The 18,664-nt window shown below is 41.7% G+C and overlaps 1 protein-coding gene and 1 long non-coding RNA gene across 5 annotated transcripts in view; both read right to left on the reverse strand.

Moving 5' to 3' along the window:
* LOC133556313 (uncharacterized) overlaps positions 1-5,283 on the reverse strand; it is a 6,428-nt gene extending 1,145 nt beyond the window's left edge. Inside the window, exons 1-2 of the long non-coding RNA XR_009807491.1 lie at positions 3,450-5,283; positions 1-3,373 (exon numbers count right to left, since the gene is read on the reverse strand). The exon at positions 1-3,373 is cut by the window's left edge and continues 1,145 nt beyond it. This is a non-coding gene — a long non-coding RNA (uncharacterized LOC133556313). The remainder of the gene's footprint in view (positions 3,374-3,449) is intronic.
* The window catches only part of LOC133556279 (activating transcription factor 7-interacting protein 1-like), a 68,684-nt gene that overhangs the window by 34,864 nt on the left and 15,156 nt on the right, over positions 1-18,664 (reverse strand). For all 4 annotated transcript variants that reach the window (XM_061906072.1, XM_061906054.1, XM_061906063.1 and 1 more), the window contains exons 5-13: positions 18,529-18,622; positions 18,364-18,431; positions 18,048-18,248; positions 16,009-16,405; positions 13,957-14,135; positions 12,985-13,122; positions 9,630-9,701; positions 9,498-9,556; positions 6,902-6,972 (exon numbers count right to left, since the gene is read on the reverse strand). In XM_061906072.1, the coding sequence (XP_061762056.1) occupies positions 6,902-6,972; positions 9,498-9,556; positions 9,630-9,701; positions 12,985-13,122; positions 13,957-14,135; positions 16,009-16,405; positions 18,048-18,248; positions 18,364-18,431; positions 18,529-18,622 (1,279 nt within the window). The remainder of the gene's footprint in view (positions 1-6,901; positions 6,973-9,497; positions 9,557-9,629; positions 9,702-12,984; positions 13,123-13,956; positions 14,136-16,008; positions 16,406-18,047; positions 18,249-18,363; positions 18,432-18,528; positions 18,623-18,664) is intronic.

Here is an 18,664-nt window from a genome sequence, read left to right on the forward strand (position 1 = left end):
TTAAAGGGGAACATTATCACCAGACCTATGTAAGCGTCAATATATACCTTGATGGTGCAGAAAAAAGACCATATATTTTTTTAACTGATTTCCGAACTCTAAATGGGTGAATTTTGGCGAATTCAACGCCTTTCTGTTTATGGCTCTTTTGGCGATGACGTCACCGAGGTAATACAGCCGCCATTTTCATTTTCAACACATTGCAAACACCAGGTCTCAGCTCTGTTATTTTCCGTTTTTTCGACTATTTTTTGGAACCTTGGAGACATCATGCCTCGTTGGTGTGTTTCTCGGAGGGTGTAACAACACTAACAGGGAGGGATTCAAGTTGCACCACCTGCCCAAAGATGCGAAAGTGGCAAGAAATCTGCCGCCAGACCCCCATTGAATGTGCCGGAGTGTCTGCACATTTTACCGGCGATGACAGACATGGCACAGAGATGTATGCAAAACCTGCAGATGCATTTGCAATGATTAAGTCAACAAAATCACAAAAGGTGAGTTTTGTTGATGTTGTTGACTTATGTGCTAATCAGACATATTTGGTCGCGGCGTGACTGCCAGCTAATTGATGCTAATATGCCATGCTAATCGATGCTAACATGCTATTTACCAGCGGTGCTAAAGCAGACATGGCACAGAGATGTATGGATAACCTCCAGATGCATTTGCAACTATATTACGTTTCCTTCCACCCACATTTAATGCGAAAAAAACACTTACCAATCGACGGATTTAAGTTGCTCCAGTGTCACAAGATGCTAAAGTCCTGATCGTTTGGTCCGCACATTTTACCGGCGACGCTAACGCAGCTATTCGGCCATGCTATGGCTATGAATAGCGTCAATAGCTATTCGCTCAATAGCTTCAGTTTCTTCTTCAATACTTTTATACTCCAACCATCCGTTTCAATACATGCGTAATCTGTTGAATTGCTTAAGCCGCTGAAATCCGAGTCTGAATCCAAGCTAATGTTGCTATATCTTGCTGTGGTATTCGCCATTGTTTGTTTAGATTGGCAGCACTGTATGACGTCACAGGAAAATGGATAGTGTCTTCGCGGAGAGCAAAAAAAAGGCACTTTAAAGCTTTTTTTTAGGGATATTCCGGCACCGGTAAAATTTGGAAAAAAACTTCAAAAAATACAACAAGCCACTGGGAACTGATTTTTATTGTTTTTAACCCTTTTGAATTTGTGATAATGTTCCCCTTTAAGGAGTTCAGCTCTGAGGATTTGTTCCACCTGTGACTTGTCCTTGCCGGATACCAGCAGGGCCGAGTCATCCGCAAACAGGAACAATTCACAGTGGCATGCTGATGGAATGTCATTAATGTATATTAGGAACAGTAAAGGTCCTAGTATACTGCCTTCGGGGACTCCACAGCTTACTGAGAGGGGAGGGGACACGGTGCCGTTCATCTCTACCACCTGTTTCGTCCCCTCCAAGTATTATTGCATCCAGCTCCATGAGGTTTTATGGAATCCGATTGCTCTGAGCTTATCCAACAGTATAGCGTGGTTAACGGTGTCAAAGGCCTTCTGAATGTCCAGCATGACAATACCGCAGTATTTGCCCGCGTCCACCTCATGTTTGATGTGGTCGGTCAGATAGAGAAGGCATGTGTCAGTGGAGTGGTTAGTTCTGAAGCCGGATTGGAATTTGTCCATTAGTTTATCAGTAGCAAGGTATCTATCAACCTGTTCATAAACTATTTTTTCCATTACTTTTGAAATGGAACTGAGAATAGAAACAGGTCGGTAGTTACCAGGTTCTAATTTGCTTCCTTTTTTATAAAGGGGGTTTACTCTTGCTATCTTGAAATCCTTCGGTACCTGGCCTTGTTTGATTGAGAGGTTTATTATGTGTGTGATTATTGGGGCAATGGTGTTGGCAGAGTCAATGAGGAATCTAGAGGGGATATTGTCAAGGCCTGTGGCCTTGTTTGGGTGGAGCACGCTCAAATTATTAAGCACCTCGTTAACTGAGACCATTTCTAATTTGAAATTGTTGTTGATTACTCCTAGCTTTCTGTAGAAGGCTTTAATGTTTTCTACACCAAAGCGACCAAAGTGATGGGACAGCTTGTTAACGAGAGTCGTGGCTTTGCTGGTGAAAAAGCTGTTAAGTCTGCTTGCTACCTCCATTTTGTCTGTAATGAGGGCGTCACCCTCCTTGATGTTGATGTTGGTGAGTCTGGTTTTAAGTTTCTGGCTGCATCCGGGAAGCTGGTTGTTGAGAGTCTTCCAGCGCTCACGTGGCTTATTTGTGTTTTCCTCTATTTTGTCGTTGATATTTTTTTTAAGGATTTAGCCCGGTTGATTGTCTTATTTCTTAATTTATTGCATTGCTTTTTGAGCGTTGAAAGGAGTGATTAGAGGTTATTATTATTGGGTTCTTTATTTACTTTGGTTTTACACTTTTGGTATTTGAAGTATTTTGGCTCTGTCTTTTATGGGAGCTAATAGGTCTGGATTGATCCATGCTTCAGAGCGGGCTTTGATCCTGACTGTTCTCACAGGAGCCATATCATTTAGTATTGCTTGGAACGCTGTTTTGAAGCGATCCCAAGCATCTTCAACCAGGTTGCTCATGAGCACAGGGGACCAGTCCCACTCACCTCATTTGAGGTTGAAATTATCACTGGAGTATGTTTTAAGGGATCTGGATTGAGCTGTTATGTGGCCATTGGCTTTAGGTTTACTTATTTTGCACGTGCAGAAGGTTATATAGTGGTCGCTAAGATCACAGATCATGACCCCACTATTTTTAATATTATGCCGATCTGATGTGAGGATGAGATCTATGGTTGATTGGGTGGAATCACACACCTGTGTGGGGAGTGTTATTAGCTGGGAAAGAGCGTGCAGATTACAGAGTTTGCTGTAAGATTTGAAGACAGGCACATCTCTGCGTTGAACATCTGTGTTCAGATCTCCACTTACAATTTTCTCCACGTTGTCTAGACCAGCTTAGCACCATAGAAATCATTCTGATTAGGGGTCTGTATACAGTCCCTATCAGTACCGGCTTAGCGTTTGTGAGTTAGACTTTTGCCCACACAGATTCAAGGGCATTGTGGTTGAGATCAGAGCGAGTTATGTATTTAATATCCTGGTGAATATACATACAAACACCACCACCATGTTTATTCCTGTACTTTCTGATGACCGAGAAGTTTTCTATCTCTATCTCTGAGTCAGAAACACTTTCATCTCATTTAGTTTCGGAGAAACACAGGATTTTTACCTTATTGTTGTGGAACATTTCTCTGATTTGGATGAGTTTATTTCCCGGGAGGCTGTTCGCATTAAGATGGATGATGTGTAGCCCACCTGAACCAAAAGAACATCAGAGTCCGTTGGGAAGAAGTACTGTCCAGAAGATGGAGGGATGTTGGTTAGGGGGGGACGACCAATGACCATGGATCCACGAAGTGTCCCCAGAAACCTGTGTAGGCCGTGGGGGGTCCAGGTGACGCGGCGATGACCCTCAGGGTTTCGGGAGAGGTTAGGAGGACCTCCGCACTGCCGACTTTAATGGCGGCCAGGGTGTCGTCAAAAGCCATTAAGCCATCCGCCGCCGAGCCGCAGTCCTCACCGGTGTCTGAGCTGTCTTCCTCCGTCTCTGGGCCGCCAACCGCACCGATGTTCGGGGTGAAGTCCTCTGTCGTGCCGCCAACCGCTGAAACGCAGGTGAGCTTGTGTGGTGATGAACAAATGAGGGCTGGCGTAGGTGGAGAGCTAATGTTTTTAGCATAGCTCCGACGAGGTACCGCAGCTACACTAGCTTCCTCGGCGTCGTTGGCAACAACATTGCTAGGCTTCGCCAGGCGAGATAACATTAACCGGGTGGTTATTGGTCCAGGGTTTAGTCCAGTGTCTCCTGAGAGTAAAAATAATAGTAAAATTGTAGATCTTCAGTCTATCCTTCCAGTCAGTGGCTTGTTTCCTCTGTTCCAATCCGCTGTGAGGCATGAGTGGATCACGTTACCTCCGAAGCCCAGTTGCTTCGCCGATGGGTTACCGAGGAGGTAGAATTCGCAGTGATTGTCCATTTCGCATTCACGACTCTCATTTTCAAGAGGGTATTGTCTCCGTGGTGGTTTCAAATATAAATCCATGATCCACAGTAGAAAAATGAGGAAGTGTGGTATCATCCTAGTGGTTGATTGTATTCCCGAGCGGGAGCGGAAAAAATGCGACTGCTCATCTCGGCGTCCAGTATGGTGATTCTATATGTCGACATAAAAACATTCTTGTTCATACTGCACTAATATATGCTAATATTAAACTTTCATGCAGAGAAGGAAATCACAACTAAGTCAATTTACCAAAACTGTATTTATTGTAGTTATTAGCAGGTGACTATTCAAATGATGCTACATATTAGCAGTAATGCTACTTTTGGTAGCAATGCTTGTGCCCCACACATGACAAATCAGAGTTGTATTTTCGACATATTCCTGCTTGAAGCCGAACCACCGCCAGACGATGGACCCAGTGCTGTTTTTCTTGGGAATTAATTCTTCCTTCATTTGTTACGAGATTCGCCCCTTCTTTCTCTCGCAACAACCCGCTAACATCACAGCTAACGTTAGCCACGCCGCTACCTCTCTGCTGGGCGAGGGCGTATACGTATGTGACGTATGACGTGACAGTATGTGACGTATGTAAGAATGTGCGCCTGCTTGTCTGTGAGAAGGAGACACAGGAAAGAGCGAGGAGAGCCAGAAGTGTAATGTCCGCAGCTAAAAACAACTGCGTGAGAACATATACTCGAATATTACGATACACAAGTAATCATTTCCTATATCGCACAGAGTTAAACCCGCGATGTATCGCATTTATCGATGTATCCCCCAGCCCTAATATATACACATATAAATACATATATATATAAATATATATACATAGGCTTCACGGTGACAGAGGGGTTAGTGCGTCTGCCTCACAATACGAAGTTCCTGCAGTCCTGGGTTCAAATCCAGGCTCGGGATCTTTCTGTGCGGAGTTTGCATGTTCTCCCCGTGAATGCGTGGGTTCCCTCCGGGTACTCGGGCTTCCTCCCACTTCCAAACACATGCACCTGGGGACAGGTTGATTGGCAACACTAAATTGGCCCTAGTGTGTGAATGTGAGGGTGAATGTTGTCTGTCTATCTGTGTTGGCCCTGCGATGAGGTGGCGACTTGTCCAGGGTGTACCCTGCCTTCCGCCCGATTGTAGCTGAGATAGGGCCAGCGCCCCCCGCGACCCCAAAATGGAATAAGCGGTAGAAAATGGATAGATGGATGGATATATATACATACATACACACACACACACATATACATATATATATATATATATATATATATATATATATATATATATATATATTTACACACACACACACACACATCTATATATACATATATATACACATATATATATAGATATGTGTGTGCGTGTGTTTATATATGCACACATACATACACACAATCATATATATACATATATATATACACATACAGTATACACACACACATACATAGTAATATATATATATACACATATATATATATATATACACACATACACAGTATACACACACACATACATAGTTATATATATATATACACATATATATATATATATATACACACATACACAGTATACACACACACATACATAGTTATATATACACACACATATATATATATATATATATATACATGATTTGAAATCCATCATTTCAAACCACATTTTGAAAACCACAACAAAGCAATTGCAAAAGGACTGCCTACCCCCAGACTAAACGACTCTGAAACCAATAAGTAATGTAACTGTGGCAAGAAACCTGATTGCCCTCTCAATGGAGGGTGCTTACAAACATCAGTCGTTTACCAAGCAAAGGTAACACGCAAGGACATTAACACATCCGACACATACGTAGGATTAACCGAAGGAGCGTTTAAAACCAGATGAAATAATCACAAGGCCTCCTTTGGAAAACAGACTTTGCGGAATTCTACAGGACTCAGCAAGCACATTTGGATCCTCAAAGACAATACTGTTGAATATTCAATAACATGGCAAATTCTGTCATTCCTCAACAAGCGCAGTGAAATCATTTCAACATGCCACCACAGACGGAAACACCTCCTAGGTAACACATGAGCTAATCACCACACCCTACGCCTGCCTGTACCCACCCACTCTGTGCCCTATACAAACCATTGTATGTGAATGCTTCCATTAAAATCTCCTGATGACTGAGGGAACCCTTCATGAAACAGTTCTGTAGAGATAAAGTAGTCTTGTGATTTTTCCCACACCTACATATTGCGCTCTACCACGGTATCGAGCACTATTCTCTGGATAATCCAATCAAGATATTATATATATATATATATATATATATATATATATACACACATACATGTGTATATATGTATATAGTTACTATATATACATTGCTACTTTGCATCTTTTTAGCCCCCTGTCAAACAGTTTAGACACCCCTAATGCATGCAGTCACAATATGACACACCTGTGCGTACCTAAACAAAAACAAAGATTGTGGATGACTGACAAGAGGTTTACTCTGTTCATGTAGTCGTACGGACAAATAAACACGCTTAAGTACAGAGTAAACCCTCTTGTATCCAGTCTAAAAGCCAGGGACGAAGAAAGCGACTGACATACGTAGTAAGCTTTCCAGTTCTTTGTCATTGAAGTTCCATGGATGGACTTGACAGTATGAATTTTTGTAATGCCTTTGGACATCTAATTTGATGCCATCTAAGGCCATGTAATGACTTTTAATGTTTCTTAAAGAGCTGGGGAAACCCTGTTAAATTGATAGAAGAGCAAGGAGACGTAGAAAAAGTAAAAATGAAAAGGAGAGATGGCAACTCACCAGTGATGTGGGGAATATTAACGGTTGTCCCTGAATGCTGCTTGAGTTCCATGGATGCCCGGACGACTGGCCTGTTTAGAAAGATTCGAGGCTTAGAGTTGTTTTAACTCGTGGAAAGCGGATAGGAAGCAGAAGTTCACTTTATTCTTCACCAATCTCCTCTGAACAAATTATGACATCCAAAAAAAAAGTGTGTGTCTTCTCAGGATTCCTCGTTAGTCTGTCAGTACATGGAAGGAGGTTTTCACGATACACGGCCCCATTCATTCTTTCCTTAACACCGATCCATCGTCCTGTCCCATTGGCAGAATCAGAGTCCCAAAGCATGATATTTTCACCCCCATGCTTCACAGTAGGTGTGGTCTTCTTGGGATGCAACTCAGTATTCTTCTTCCTCCAAACACGACAAGTTGAGTTTATACCAAAAAGTTATATTTTGGTTTCATCTGACCACATGACATTCTCCAAATCCTCTACTGTATCATCCATGTGCTCTCTGGCAAACTTCCGACGGGCCTAGACATGCAATGGCTTAAGCATGGGGACATATCTGGCACTGCAGGATTTGATTCCCTGTCAGCGTAGTGTGTTACTGATGGTAACCTTTGTTACTTTGGTCCCAGCTCTCTGCAGGTCATTCACCAGGTCCCCCCGTGTGGTTCTGGGATTTTTGCTCACCGTTCTCATGATAATTTTGACCCCACGGGATGAGATCTTGTGTGGAGCCCCAGATCGAGGGAGATTATCAGTGGTCTTGTATGTCTTCCATTTTCTGGTAATTGCTTCCACAGTTGATATTTTCACACCAAGCTGCTTGCCTATTGTAGATTCACTCTTCCCAGTCTGGTGCAGGTCTACAATTATTTTCCTGGTGTCCTTTGACTACTCTTTGGTCTTGGCCATAGTGGAGTTTGGAATCTGACTGTTTGAGGCTGTGGACAGGTGTGTTTTATACAGATAACGAGTTCAAACAGGTTCCATTAATACAGATAACGAGTGAAGGACAGAAGAGCTTCTTAAAGAAGAAGTTACAGGTCTGTGAGAGCCAGATATCTTCCTTGTTTGAAGTGACCAAATACTTATTTTCCACCATAATTTACAAATAAATTCTTTAAAATTCCTACAAAGTGTACCTATGATGAAAATTACAGACCTCTGTCATCATTTTAAATGGGAAAACTTGCACAATCGGTGGCTGACTAAATACTTTTTTGCCCCACTGTATAACTAAAATAGACACTTATATAATGTGTTGCCTTCATTATAAAACGTATATAAGACTTTTACTTTTTGGCGGCTGCAGACAAATTAATATTTTGTATTTTTGGTCCAATATGGCTCCTTCAACATTTTGGGTTGCCGACCCCTGATCGAGTTCGATACAACCGAGCTCGGAATTCTTCACACTCGTGGCAAATTGTTCTTGAAGGGGCGATGTAGAAAATGTACGACTGTGAGAATGATACTTATATACTCAAACTTTGACAGGGGTGTTGGTTATTCGGGGCGCCGCCTACACCACAATGGAAATTGTCCCAGAATGCATCTGTCAATTTAACACAGGCCGGGCAAGAAGACGAATACTTTTTTATGGTGTTTTTGGAAACAGACGGGCTTCCTCTTCACTCGCAAGAGTTCATTGACGACGTCCCGGATCTCCCTCCAGCTGTTGGCCGACAAGATGGGAAACCACCGCTCCACGTGGGTCCTCAGGCTCCGCCTTAAGTCGTTGGGCAGAGCCTCCTTGCCCATGGCGCCGGTGTAGTTGACCCTCTTCACCCAGCCGCAGTAAACATCGTAGGGGACGAGGTATCGGAATATGTACGAGGCGTAACGCTCGGGCCGGTGACCGTCCGGGGCCCGCTTGGAGTTTTGGTAGAGCACTTTCTCCAACGCGTCTGGGATAGAACGCAGTTTAATGTCCGCCTTGCATTTTCCCTCACTGTACTCGCTCATATGGCCCGCCAAGGACTTGACGCAAGTCACTTCTTTCTCCTTTTTCTTCTTGGGCCCTTCTTTTTTCTTCTTCTCATCAAAGCGCACGGGGGTCTTCCCGCCGGAGGGCGGCAATTCCTTTTGGGGACCTTGGGGCCGTGGCACTATAGTCTGCCAAGGGAGCCCGCTGTTGGGAGGAGAGGTGCAGTTGTAACTACACGCTGCACGGCCTGAAAAAAGGCTCAGCCTTTGTTTTGTAGAACGTCACAAGACTCGGGACCAGGAGGCGGACTTTGCCGGTATGCAACACGGACAGTATCGTCTGGGAGAAATGGACTTGGTTTTAGGTTTACGGTGATCCTGGCCAAGCGAAGGTGAGCGACATAAAATGATAGCGATGTCGTGTTTTAGTAAGTTAGTCAAAATGGCGATAGCAACCAGGTACAACCCCATTGTGAACATGAACTAATGGCTTTTGTCCGGTATTGTCACGTTAGTACAAGGGCCAAAGTACATTTGATGTATTATTTAGAAATAACAGGTGTGCTGACATTGATGAAATGAGCCGACTGAGCGGGATGGAAAAGGGTCTTTGCCCCTCACACCAACGAGAGGAAGAGCGTACTCGGGTCAAGACACAAGAAGGTGTGGACGCACTCACCGTGTAATTTGAGGGGTGGTTGCGAGGGACGCCTTGGCGGAGGCGGCAGCAGCAAGCGCCTAAAGGGAATGGAATCGTCAGAAAGAATACTTAGCTGACAGATGCTAATATTCCTGATAGCAAACGTCTCACCTCTTGTTTCCTTTTGTTCTCTGACGCCTGATTAACCTCGCCAAACTTTTTGGACAGTCGCGCTATCTTGGCCTGAGTGATGAGCAGAAAAGGTTATTATTTGGAGCACAGGTGCCAAACTTAAGGCCCTAGGCCAAGGTTTGGGCCGCCACATTAGCCTGGAAATATGTCAATTAAGTACAGTATTTTTCGGACTATAAGGCGCACTTAATATCCTTTCATTTTCTCAAAACTCGACAGTGCACCTTATAACCCGGTGCGCCTAATGTACGGAATAATTCTGGTGCTTACCGACCTCAAAGCAATTTTATTTGGTACATGGTGTACTGATGATTGTGACCAGTAGATGGCAGTCACACATAAGAGATACGACGCAAGTAAACACCAAAAGTTTAAAATGTTCCATTGAGAACATAGAGCATTACACACAGCGCTCAAAAATCTGTCAAAATGTTTTTAGTACGACTTTGGTAAGCTACGAAGCCGCACCACTTGATGGATTGTCTGCGCATTAAACATAGGAGTATTATTATGGTGTGTGTATAAGGTAAGACATTATCTGGCGTTTTGTGCCGCAATATTATGCGAAACCGACTTTTCTTACCTTCTGGTACCTGCTGATGTGTATTTGGGATCTGTATAAGTCCTGAAAATATGCGCGCATCCTAAATTGTAGTCCATGCCAACACCGTAGTTGATAAGCTTCTTTTTTTCTCTACTTGTTATGTGACATTCATCCTCCGCTGTTGCCATTTCTAATATAAAGTAGTGTAAAGTTCTTACTTATATCTGTCAGTAAAGTCGACATAAAAACGCTAAAACATACCGGTGTAGGGAGTTTATATCATTCACCCGAGGAACTTTAGTTATTAGAGGTTCCGGTGGGACGGTTTTTCACGGGACACATTTCGGGCGTTGTTGTTGCACGAGTGAGCCACAAATTAGGAGATGCTGTTCAGTTATTGATTGAAGTAAAGTCTGAATGTCATTAAAACAGTTAGCGCCATCTTTTGACACTTCTTCCACTCCCGTCTTTGCACGCTACACCGCTACAACAAAGATGACGGGGAGAAGACGCTGTCAAAGTGGAAGCACGTAAGTAAGACCGCTCACAAGAAGTGACTGTCAGAAAGTGACTTGAAGATGATGTGTAAAACATCATCTATGCAACATTTTGACCAAATAACCACCATCACATGTTATGTAGACCACAAGATAGTGTTTTGAACCCAGAAAAAAAATCATATGACGACCCCTTTAATGCGCCCTATAATCCGGTGCGCCTTTTGTATGAAAAAAGACCTGAATAGACCCGCTCATCGGCAGTGCGCCTTATAATCCGGTGTGTCCCATTGTCAAAAAAATACGGTACTTTATCTGTTATTATCAAAGGTGTTCATTCTTTCCATTTTGACGGGGAAAAAATGCGATAAATTCCGGACTATACGCCGCTACTTATTTCCTAAGCTTTGAACCCTGCATCTTAAAAAACGGTGAGGCAAATTTATGGATTTTGACAACCATAGTCAAGAAAAAACAAGCGAAAATAAAAAAAATTGCTTGACTATGTATTGACCTACAAATTTTTGTCAATAAACAATATTATTGCAATTATATTTTGGCAATTATAATGAGTAATGGGGAAAAAACAGCACCACTGTTGTTTGACGATGAAATTCTGGTGCTGAGCTGCCATTTTTTTACTCTAAAAACCGTGGTACAGTTTTGATCTTTACAGTAAAACATAAATCTACAGTTGACGTAAGGGTAAAAAGAAAAGCAGCTCAGATGCCAGATTATTATCGTAAAAAAAGCATTTTTCTAATCCCATAAAAAAAAAACAGTACATTTTACAGTAAAATCCTGGCACCTGAGATGCCATTTTTTTAACTGTAAAAACCGTGGTACAGTTTTGGTCTTTACAGTAATACATCGTAAAACCTACAATTGATCTTAGGGTAAAAAGAAAAGCAGCTAAAATGCCAGAATATTTCCATTAAAAAAAAAAATAAAATAAATGTATTTACATAAAAAAACAGTATATTTTACAGTAAAATCCTGGCAACAGAGCTGCCATTTTTTTACTGTAAAGATTGTGGTACAGTTTTGATCTTCGCAGTAATTCACTGTAAAAACTACAGTTGCTTTACGGAAAGAAAAAAAGGCAGCTCTGATGCCAGAATTTTACTGTCAAAAAGCATTTTTTCCCATTTACCTAAAAAAAAACAGTACATTTCACAGTAAAATCCTGGGAAATTAGCTGCCAGTTTTTTACCAAGACAAAACAGCGCCACTGTTTTTCCCATTTACATGCTGTAAAAATAACTTTACAGAACGGTGTGGCTAATTTATGGATTTTTCTTTGCCGACAACCATAGTAAAGAAAAAAGCAAAAATAAAAAAAATTGCTTGACAATGTACTAACTTACAATTTTTTGTTAATAAATATTATTTCCATTATATTTAGGCAATAATAATGGGTAATGGGAAAAAACAGCCTCACTGTTTTTTGAAGATGAAATTCTGGTGCTGAACAGCCAGTTTTTTTACTGTAAAAACTGTGGTACAGTTTTGATCTTTACAGTAATACATCGTAAAATCTACAGTTGATCTAAGGGTAAAAAGAAAAGCACCTCAGATGCCAGAATATTACCGTAAATAAAGCATTTTTCTATTCACATAAAAAAAAACAGTACATTTTACAGTTAAATCCTGGCAACTGAGCTGCCAGTTTTTTTGACTGTAAAAACCGTGGTACAGTTTTGATCTTTACAGTAAAACATCACAAAATCTACAGTTGATCTTAGGGTAAAAAGAAGAGCAGCTCAGATGCCAGAATATTACAGTAAAAAAAAGCATTTTTCTAATCCCATAAAAAAACAGTACATTTTACAGTAAAATCCAGGCAACTGAGCTGCCAGTTTCTTACTGTAAAAAATTTGGTACAGTTTTAATCTTTACAGTGATTCACCGTAAAATGTGCAGTTGCTTTACGGAAAGAAAAAAAAGGCAGCACAGATACCAGAATTTTACGGTCAAAAAGCATTTTTCGATTTACATAAATAAAATCCTGGGAAAATTAGCTGCCAGTTTTTTACCATGACAAAACAGCGACAATGTTTTCCATTTACAGTAATATGCTGAAAAAAACACTGTAGGTTTTACATTAAAATTTTTGCAATTGTGCTGCCAGTTTCTTTTTAATTGTACGTAAAAACAAGTGCATAGGAACTTGTGCAATAATCTCATTCACTGTGAGAAGCGGCCCTCTGAGGTCAAACATAACAGCGATGTGGCCCCCAAAGGAAGCACTTCAGTACAGATGTGAATTGTACGAATGTAGTCTTCAACGTACCTGGAGAGTGTGGATGGCCGTCTGGTGTTTAGTGGCACAGTCGATCTTGTCAACTCTGCCCTTCAGTTCCTGGAAATTCTTCTCATAAATGGACATCTCGATGACCCTCAACCGTTCCTCCACTAATTGCTGGACAATCTGGGGAAAAAAGTTGTATACATTGATGCACTTATATTTGATACTGCTATGCAAAAACAACCTTTCATGTTGGGGTAATAATAATAATAATAACAATAACAATAATAATAATAATAATAATAATATTTTATTTGTAAAATAGCACTTTACATTGAGTAAACATCCTCAAAGTGCTATGGTGTATTACAAAAATTAAAAGATAATAAAATAAATAAACTTGCAGCTAATCAAAGGAGTGCGCTTGATTTCATCTCAGTTGTTTAAAATGAACCACCGATACATACAAAATTAATCAATTAAAAAAAAAAGTGTGGGGATGGGCAAAACACTGGAAAATATTTCAAACATCCTTGACCAATAAATGTCCAATAAAGCGCCTGAGAGCTGCGGCCTACCACCATGACCCCGCACTCCCTTCCCTCTGTTGCTCGATATTTGGAGATGTACGTTGTAATATGTATATGTGCTTTGCTATGGAGGTTTTTTCCCCACTCCAGACTGGGCCCCCTTAGGAGCCCAGGTTAGATTGTTTTTTTGTTTTTTTTAAACTCAACTTTCCTCAGCGTTTTACTTTTTTCCCATCTTTTACGGGGCGCCTTGTGGCGACCCATCAGCGTTCCTGTTCTGTAACCCCGTACACTGTTTGTGTGTCTTATCTTTGAACGGGTTTGTGCTGAAAAAAAAGTTTTGTTGTACTTGTGCAATGACGATAAAGACCAACCTATCTATCTATCTAAATGTTCTCCAAAATGAGGAAATACAACTACTGTTCTAAGTGACAAATGTGTTGACACAAGTGAAAATAATTAGGAACTTTGCAAAAGTGATGCAAACCTTCTCGAGCTCGTGGTGACTGCCGGCTTTGGCCGTTATTTTGAGTTCCAGTTCAGCCTCCAACTCTCCTCGTTCCACCTTTGGTCTCTTCCCCTCTCTTTTCACAGCCTGCCCGTCGTTGTCGAAGCCCTCTGATAAAGTGCGCTTGAGTCCGGAAGAAGAATTATTCTCGTGCGACGCTGTCGAAAAAACAAGATATTTCCATGAACAATTTCAATGAGCCACAACATACTGGACCTCTCTTCTCAAGACTCTCGCGTTCCCTTGTTAAAACTCTACTATGATTACATTTCCAATGGGAATACTATAACTTAGCATATTTACTATGATAAAGTAGCATTTGCTCAGTTAAATACAAAAAGTGTGTACCTTATTTTTCGGATTATAAGTCGCACCAGCCGAAAATGCATAATAAATAAGGAAAACAACATATATAAGTCCCACTGGAGTTGTATAAGTCGCATTTTTGGGGGAAATGTATTTGATTAAACCCAACACCAAGAATAGACATTTGAAAGGCAATTTTAAATAAATAAAGAAAGAATAGTGAACAACAGGCTGAATAAGTGTACGTTATATGAGGCATAAATAACCAACTGAGAAGTTTCCTGGTATGTTAATGTAACATATTATGGTAAGAGTCATTCAAATAACTAACATATAGAACATGCTATACCTTTACCAAACAATCTGTCACTCCTAATCCATAAATCCCAGGAAATATTCTTGCTCGATGTCGCTTCTAAACAACTCTGCTGCATACTTTGCATATTGCTGTTGTCTGCTGAATATCTTCCCACATGAAGCCAAACCACCGCCAGATGATTGACCCCCTGCGGTTTTTGGGCGCATTAATTGTTCTTCCTCCATTTGTGATCAGTTTCGCACATTTCCTCTCTTGTAATGTCACTCACTCGCTCCGCTCCGTTTGCGCCACCAGCCTCAGCTAACATTAGCCATGTTGCTACCTTTCTGCTCGGCGAGAGCGTATGACGCTACACGCGCGAGAGTATGTGACGTGTGTAAGAAGGCGGGCTTGTTTTACATCTCTGTGAGAAGGAGAGTCGAGAAGGAGTGACAAACGCCTGTAATGTAATGCCCGCAGCAAAAAGCAACTGTGTGAGAAAGTATACTCAAATATTCCGATATAGTCATTTTGTATATCGCACAGAGACAAACCCGCGATATATCGTTTATATCGATATATCGCCCAGCCCTACTTCTAATCGTCCATAGCGTTTCTACTTATATGGATTCATAATCAATCCCTCTAAGCAACGTTTGTAACTTTTACAATATAACTAAAACAATTCTTACTTACTAAACCGTCGCATGTGCGATGTATGTAGGAGTGTTTTCATGCACATTTGTAGCTGTTATCGTAATGTAGCTAATATGCTAACACGTTTACAAATGTCTGTGTTAGTATTATTACGCTACAATGGAATTATTTTTGTATTGTTTCACTTTCACAAATTCCTCAGATTTACCAAAACGTCACCGTGGAGTTATTGAGTCTATTTAGCTGATTGGAGACTTCTTTTTTGTTGGATTAGCCGTTTTACTGCCGTGTTACAGACACTGTTTGGAAATTAAATCTAAATCTAAAATATTTCTCTGTTAATAACTCATTCCACAACAAATATATCTGCCGCTTATAGTCCGGTGCAGCGAATATATGGAAAAATATGTTTTCTTCTAAAAGTTACTGGGTGTGGCTTACGGTTTAGCTCGGTTGGTAGAGTGGCCGTGCCAGCAACTAGAGGGTTGCAGGTTCGATTCCCGCTTCCGCCATCCTAGTCAATGCCGTTGTGTCCTTGGGCAAGACACTTTACCCACCTGCTCCCAGTGCCACCCACACTGGTTTAAAAAATGTAACTTAGATATTGGGTTTCACTATGTAAAGCGCTTTGAGTCACTAGAGAAAAGCGCTATATAAATATACTTCACTTCACTTCACATACCGGTGCGCTCTATAGTCGGGAGAATATGGTAGTAAAACTTTTGTGCGGCAGACAGAAATATTCAAAAGCACTCTCCGATATATCTTACATGTATTAGACGGTGGAGTAGACGATGGGCGAGATGGCTCAGACGTCTGCTCAACTTCCACTTTCTCCTTTTCGGTGTCCACTTTCACAAAGATGACATCATTCTTCTCCTCTTTTAACAGGCTTTTCTTGGTCTCTAGGTTGCATTTGGCCTCCTGTTTTGCATCCGCCTTTATATCCATAGTGGAAGAAGGAAAGGAAGGAGAGGAACGAGAGGAAGGAGCGGAGGAATCGGAAGTCAAAGATTCAGAAGACTGGATCGGGGATGTGGCCTTTGGAGGAGAGTCTGTCTCCATCGGGACGACCCAGTCAGATGCCGGGGGCAAAGAAGAATCTGATTCTTTAATGGAGCTCTCGCTGGAATCGCTAGCTTTGTCTTCTGGCTTGGTTTGGTCCTCCTAAAAACGACAATGTAGATTATATTTTTTAAATGGTCTCGGGATCCCCCGGGAAGAGCTGGTGAAAGTGGCTGAGGAGAGGGAAGTCTGGGCTTCCCTGATTGGGCTGCTGCCTCCGCGACCCAAGCCCGGATAAGCGGTAGAAGATGGATTGATGGATTATCACACAGAGAAAAAGTTGTATACACATGTAATACATCAGTCTCTTGGATTCGTTATAAACTCTTTCATCAACTTTTAATCAGAAGGGTTCAATCTCTCTCCTGTGCTTATTTGAAGCCGACACGACAAACGGCCTTAGAGGAGATGTTTGAAAAAAGGCAAGGTTTTTTTGTATTGAAGGGGGAATTGCAAACGTCCTGTTGATTTTAGCTAGGGGTTGTCAGTGTATGAAATATAGGTATAAGTGAGACCTACATAGATGTTTTTGTTTCATGCGTCTCTGACATTCCTACTGGGAGTTAGAGGCAGTTTTGTCTCAGCAGGGTGCCGCCATCTTGACTCTAATGTATTGCGAATGGAGAGAAGCTTTTGTATTAGATGGGAAATGGCAAACTTCCTGTTTATTTTAGCTGGGGGTTGTAATATATGAAATATAGGTCTAAGTGAGACCTACATTGAGGTTTTTGTTTCATGTGTCTCTGACATTCCTGCTGGGAGTTAGAGGCAGTTTTGTCTGAGCAGGGTGCCGCCATCTTTAGACGGCAGCAGCGCACCAGCAGCAGCGTAGAAGTTCTTTGAGGGCTCATAAAATCCAAACCGGAGCAGTAATTAAAACTCTTTCAACAACTTTTAATCAGAAGGGTTCAATCCCTCTCCTGTGCTTATTTGAAGCCGAGACGACAAACACTCTCAAAGGAGATAATGTTTGAAAAAAGGTGACTGTTTTTACACAACTTTTGTTTTGAAGGGGAAATTGCAAACTTCCTGTTGATTTTTGCTGGGGGTTGTCAGTGTATGAATTATAGGTCTAAGTGAGACCTACATATAGGTTTTTGTTTCATGTGTCTACGACATTCCTACTGGGAGTTAGAAGCAGTTTTGTCTGTGTTTTCTTCCTAGGGGGCGCCAAAGCGCAACTTTGAGTTTTGGGGTTTGGTTTTTTGATTGGATCGCAATTATTGCCAGTCCTGATGTGTGTGTCCAATTTGGTGAGTTTTGAAACATGTTAAGGCGGTCAAATTACAGCTCAAAGCGGCCTGAGGAGATAATGTTTAAAAAAGCAATATTTTTTACCCAAATTTTGTTTTGAAGGGGGAATTGCAAACTTCCTGTTGATTTTTGCTGGTCGTTGTCAGTGGATGAAATATAGGTCTAAGTGAGACCTAAATAGAGGTTTTTGTTTCATGTGTCTACGACATTCCTACTGGGAGTTGGACACAGTTTTGTCTGTTTTCTTCCTAGGGGGCGCTAGAGCGCAATTTTTTTTTTTTTTTATTTTTTTTTTTAGTAGATCGCAATTTTCGCCAGTCTTGATTTGTGTGTGTCCAATTTGGTGAGTTTTGAAGCATGTTAAGGGGGTAAAATTACAGCTAAAGGCGGCGGTATAATAATAAAATAATAATTCTTAAAAAAGTAACAACAAAAAAAATACGCGAAAACGGCTCTAAAATACAGACAGCGACCCACAGCAACACATTACCTTTCCCTCCTGTCCAACCCTGGTCCACCTCCGGGGATCCTGGCGGCGACGGGGCAGGGGGTCCGGCCCCGTCACCCGGGCAGGTGGCGACGTCCGAGGAGGGGAAGGAGGCGCAGGGGGGTCGTGTGCGAACTGGGTTAGCGCAGCGTCGCACAACAGCTCCACCAGGATGGGCGAGCCACCTGTGTCGCTAAGGTGCACCTGAATAACAGATACAGAACACATTGGCTCCATAAGTGTGTCCAACACCACAGAACACATAAAATTGGCTGTCATCATAACAACTGTACATTTGCTGTACAACTGCTGTACTTACGCCGTCAGAGCACCACAGCTCCAACCGATCCAGCAGGAAGCCACTGGTCACAGCCACGAATGGGAGACCTGATCCATATTTGAGAAAAATCCTTATACTTGCATACATTAAATTTGCTGTGAAAGGTACAATTGCGCCAGCGCAAAGATAAAAGCTTGAACGTACCCATGCGTGCTGCGACGCCATGGTACTCCTGACGCAGCAGATCCTGCAGGCCCACAGGTTTGTTCAGACGCGGGGGGAAGTCCAGAACAAATACCTATAGACAGACATTTTATCACATCTATGTCTTAAAAAACAA

The sequence above is a fragment of the Nerophis ophidion genome, linkage group LG01 (assembly GCF_033978795.1).
Source record: "Nerophis ophidion isolate RoL-2023_Sa linkage group LG01, RoL_Noph_v1.0, whole genome shotgun sequence".
Classification (NCBI taxonomy): Eukaryota; Metazoa; Chordata; class Actinopteri; order Syngnathiformes; family Syngnathidae; genus Nerophis; species Nerophis ophidion.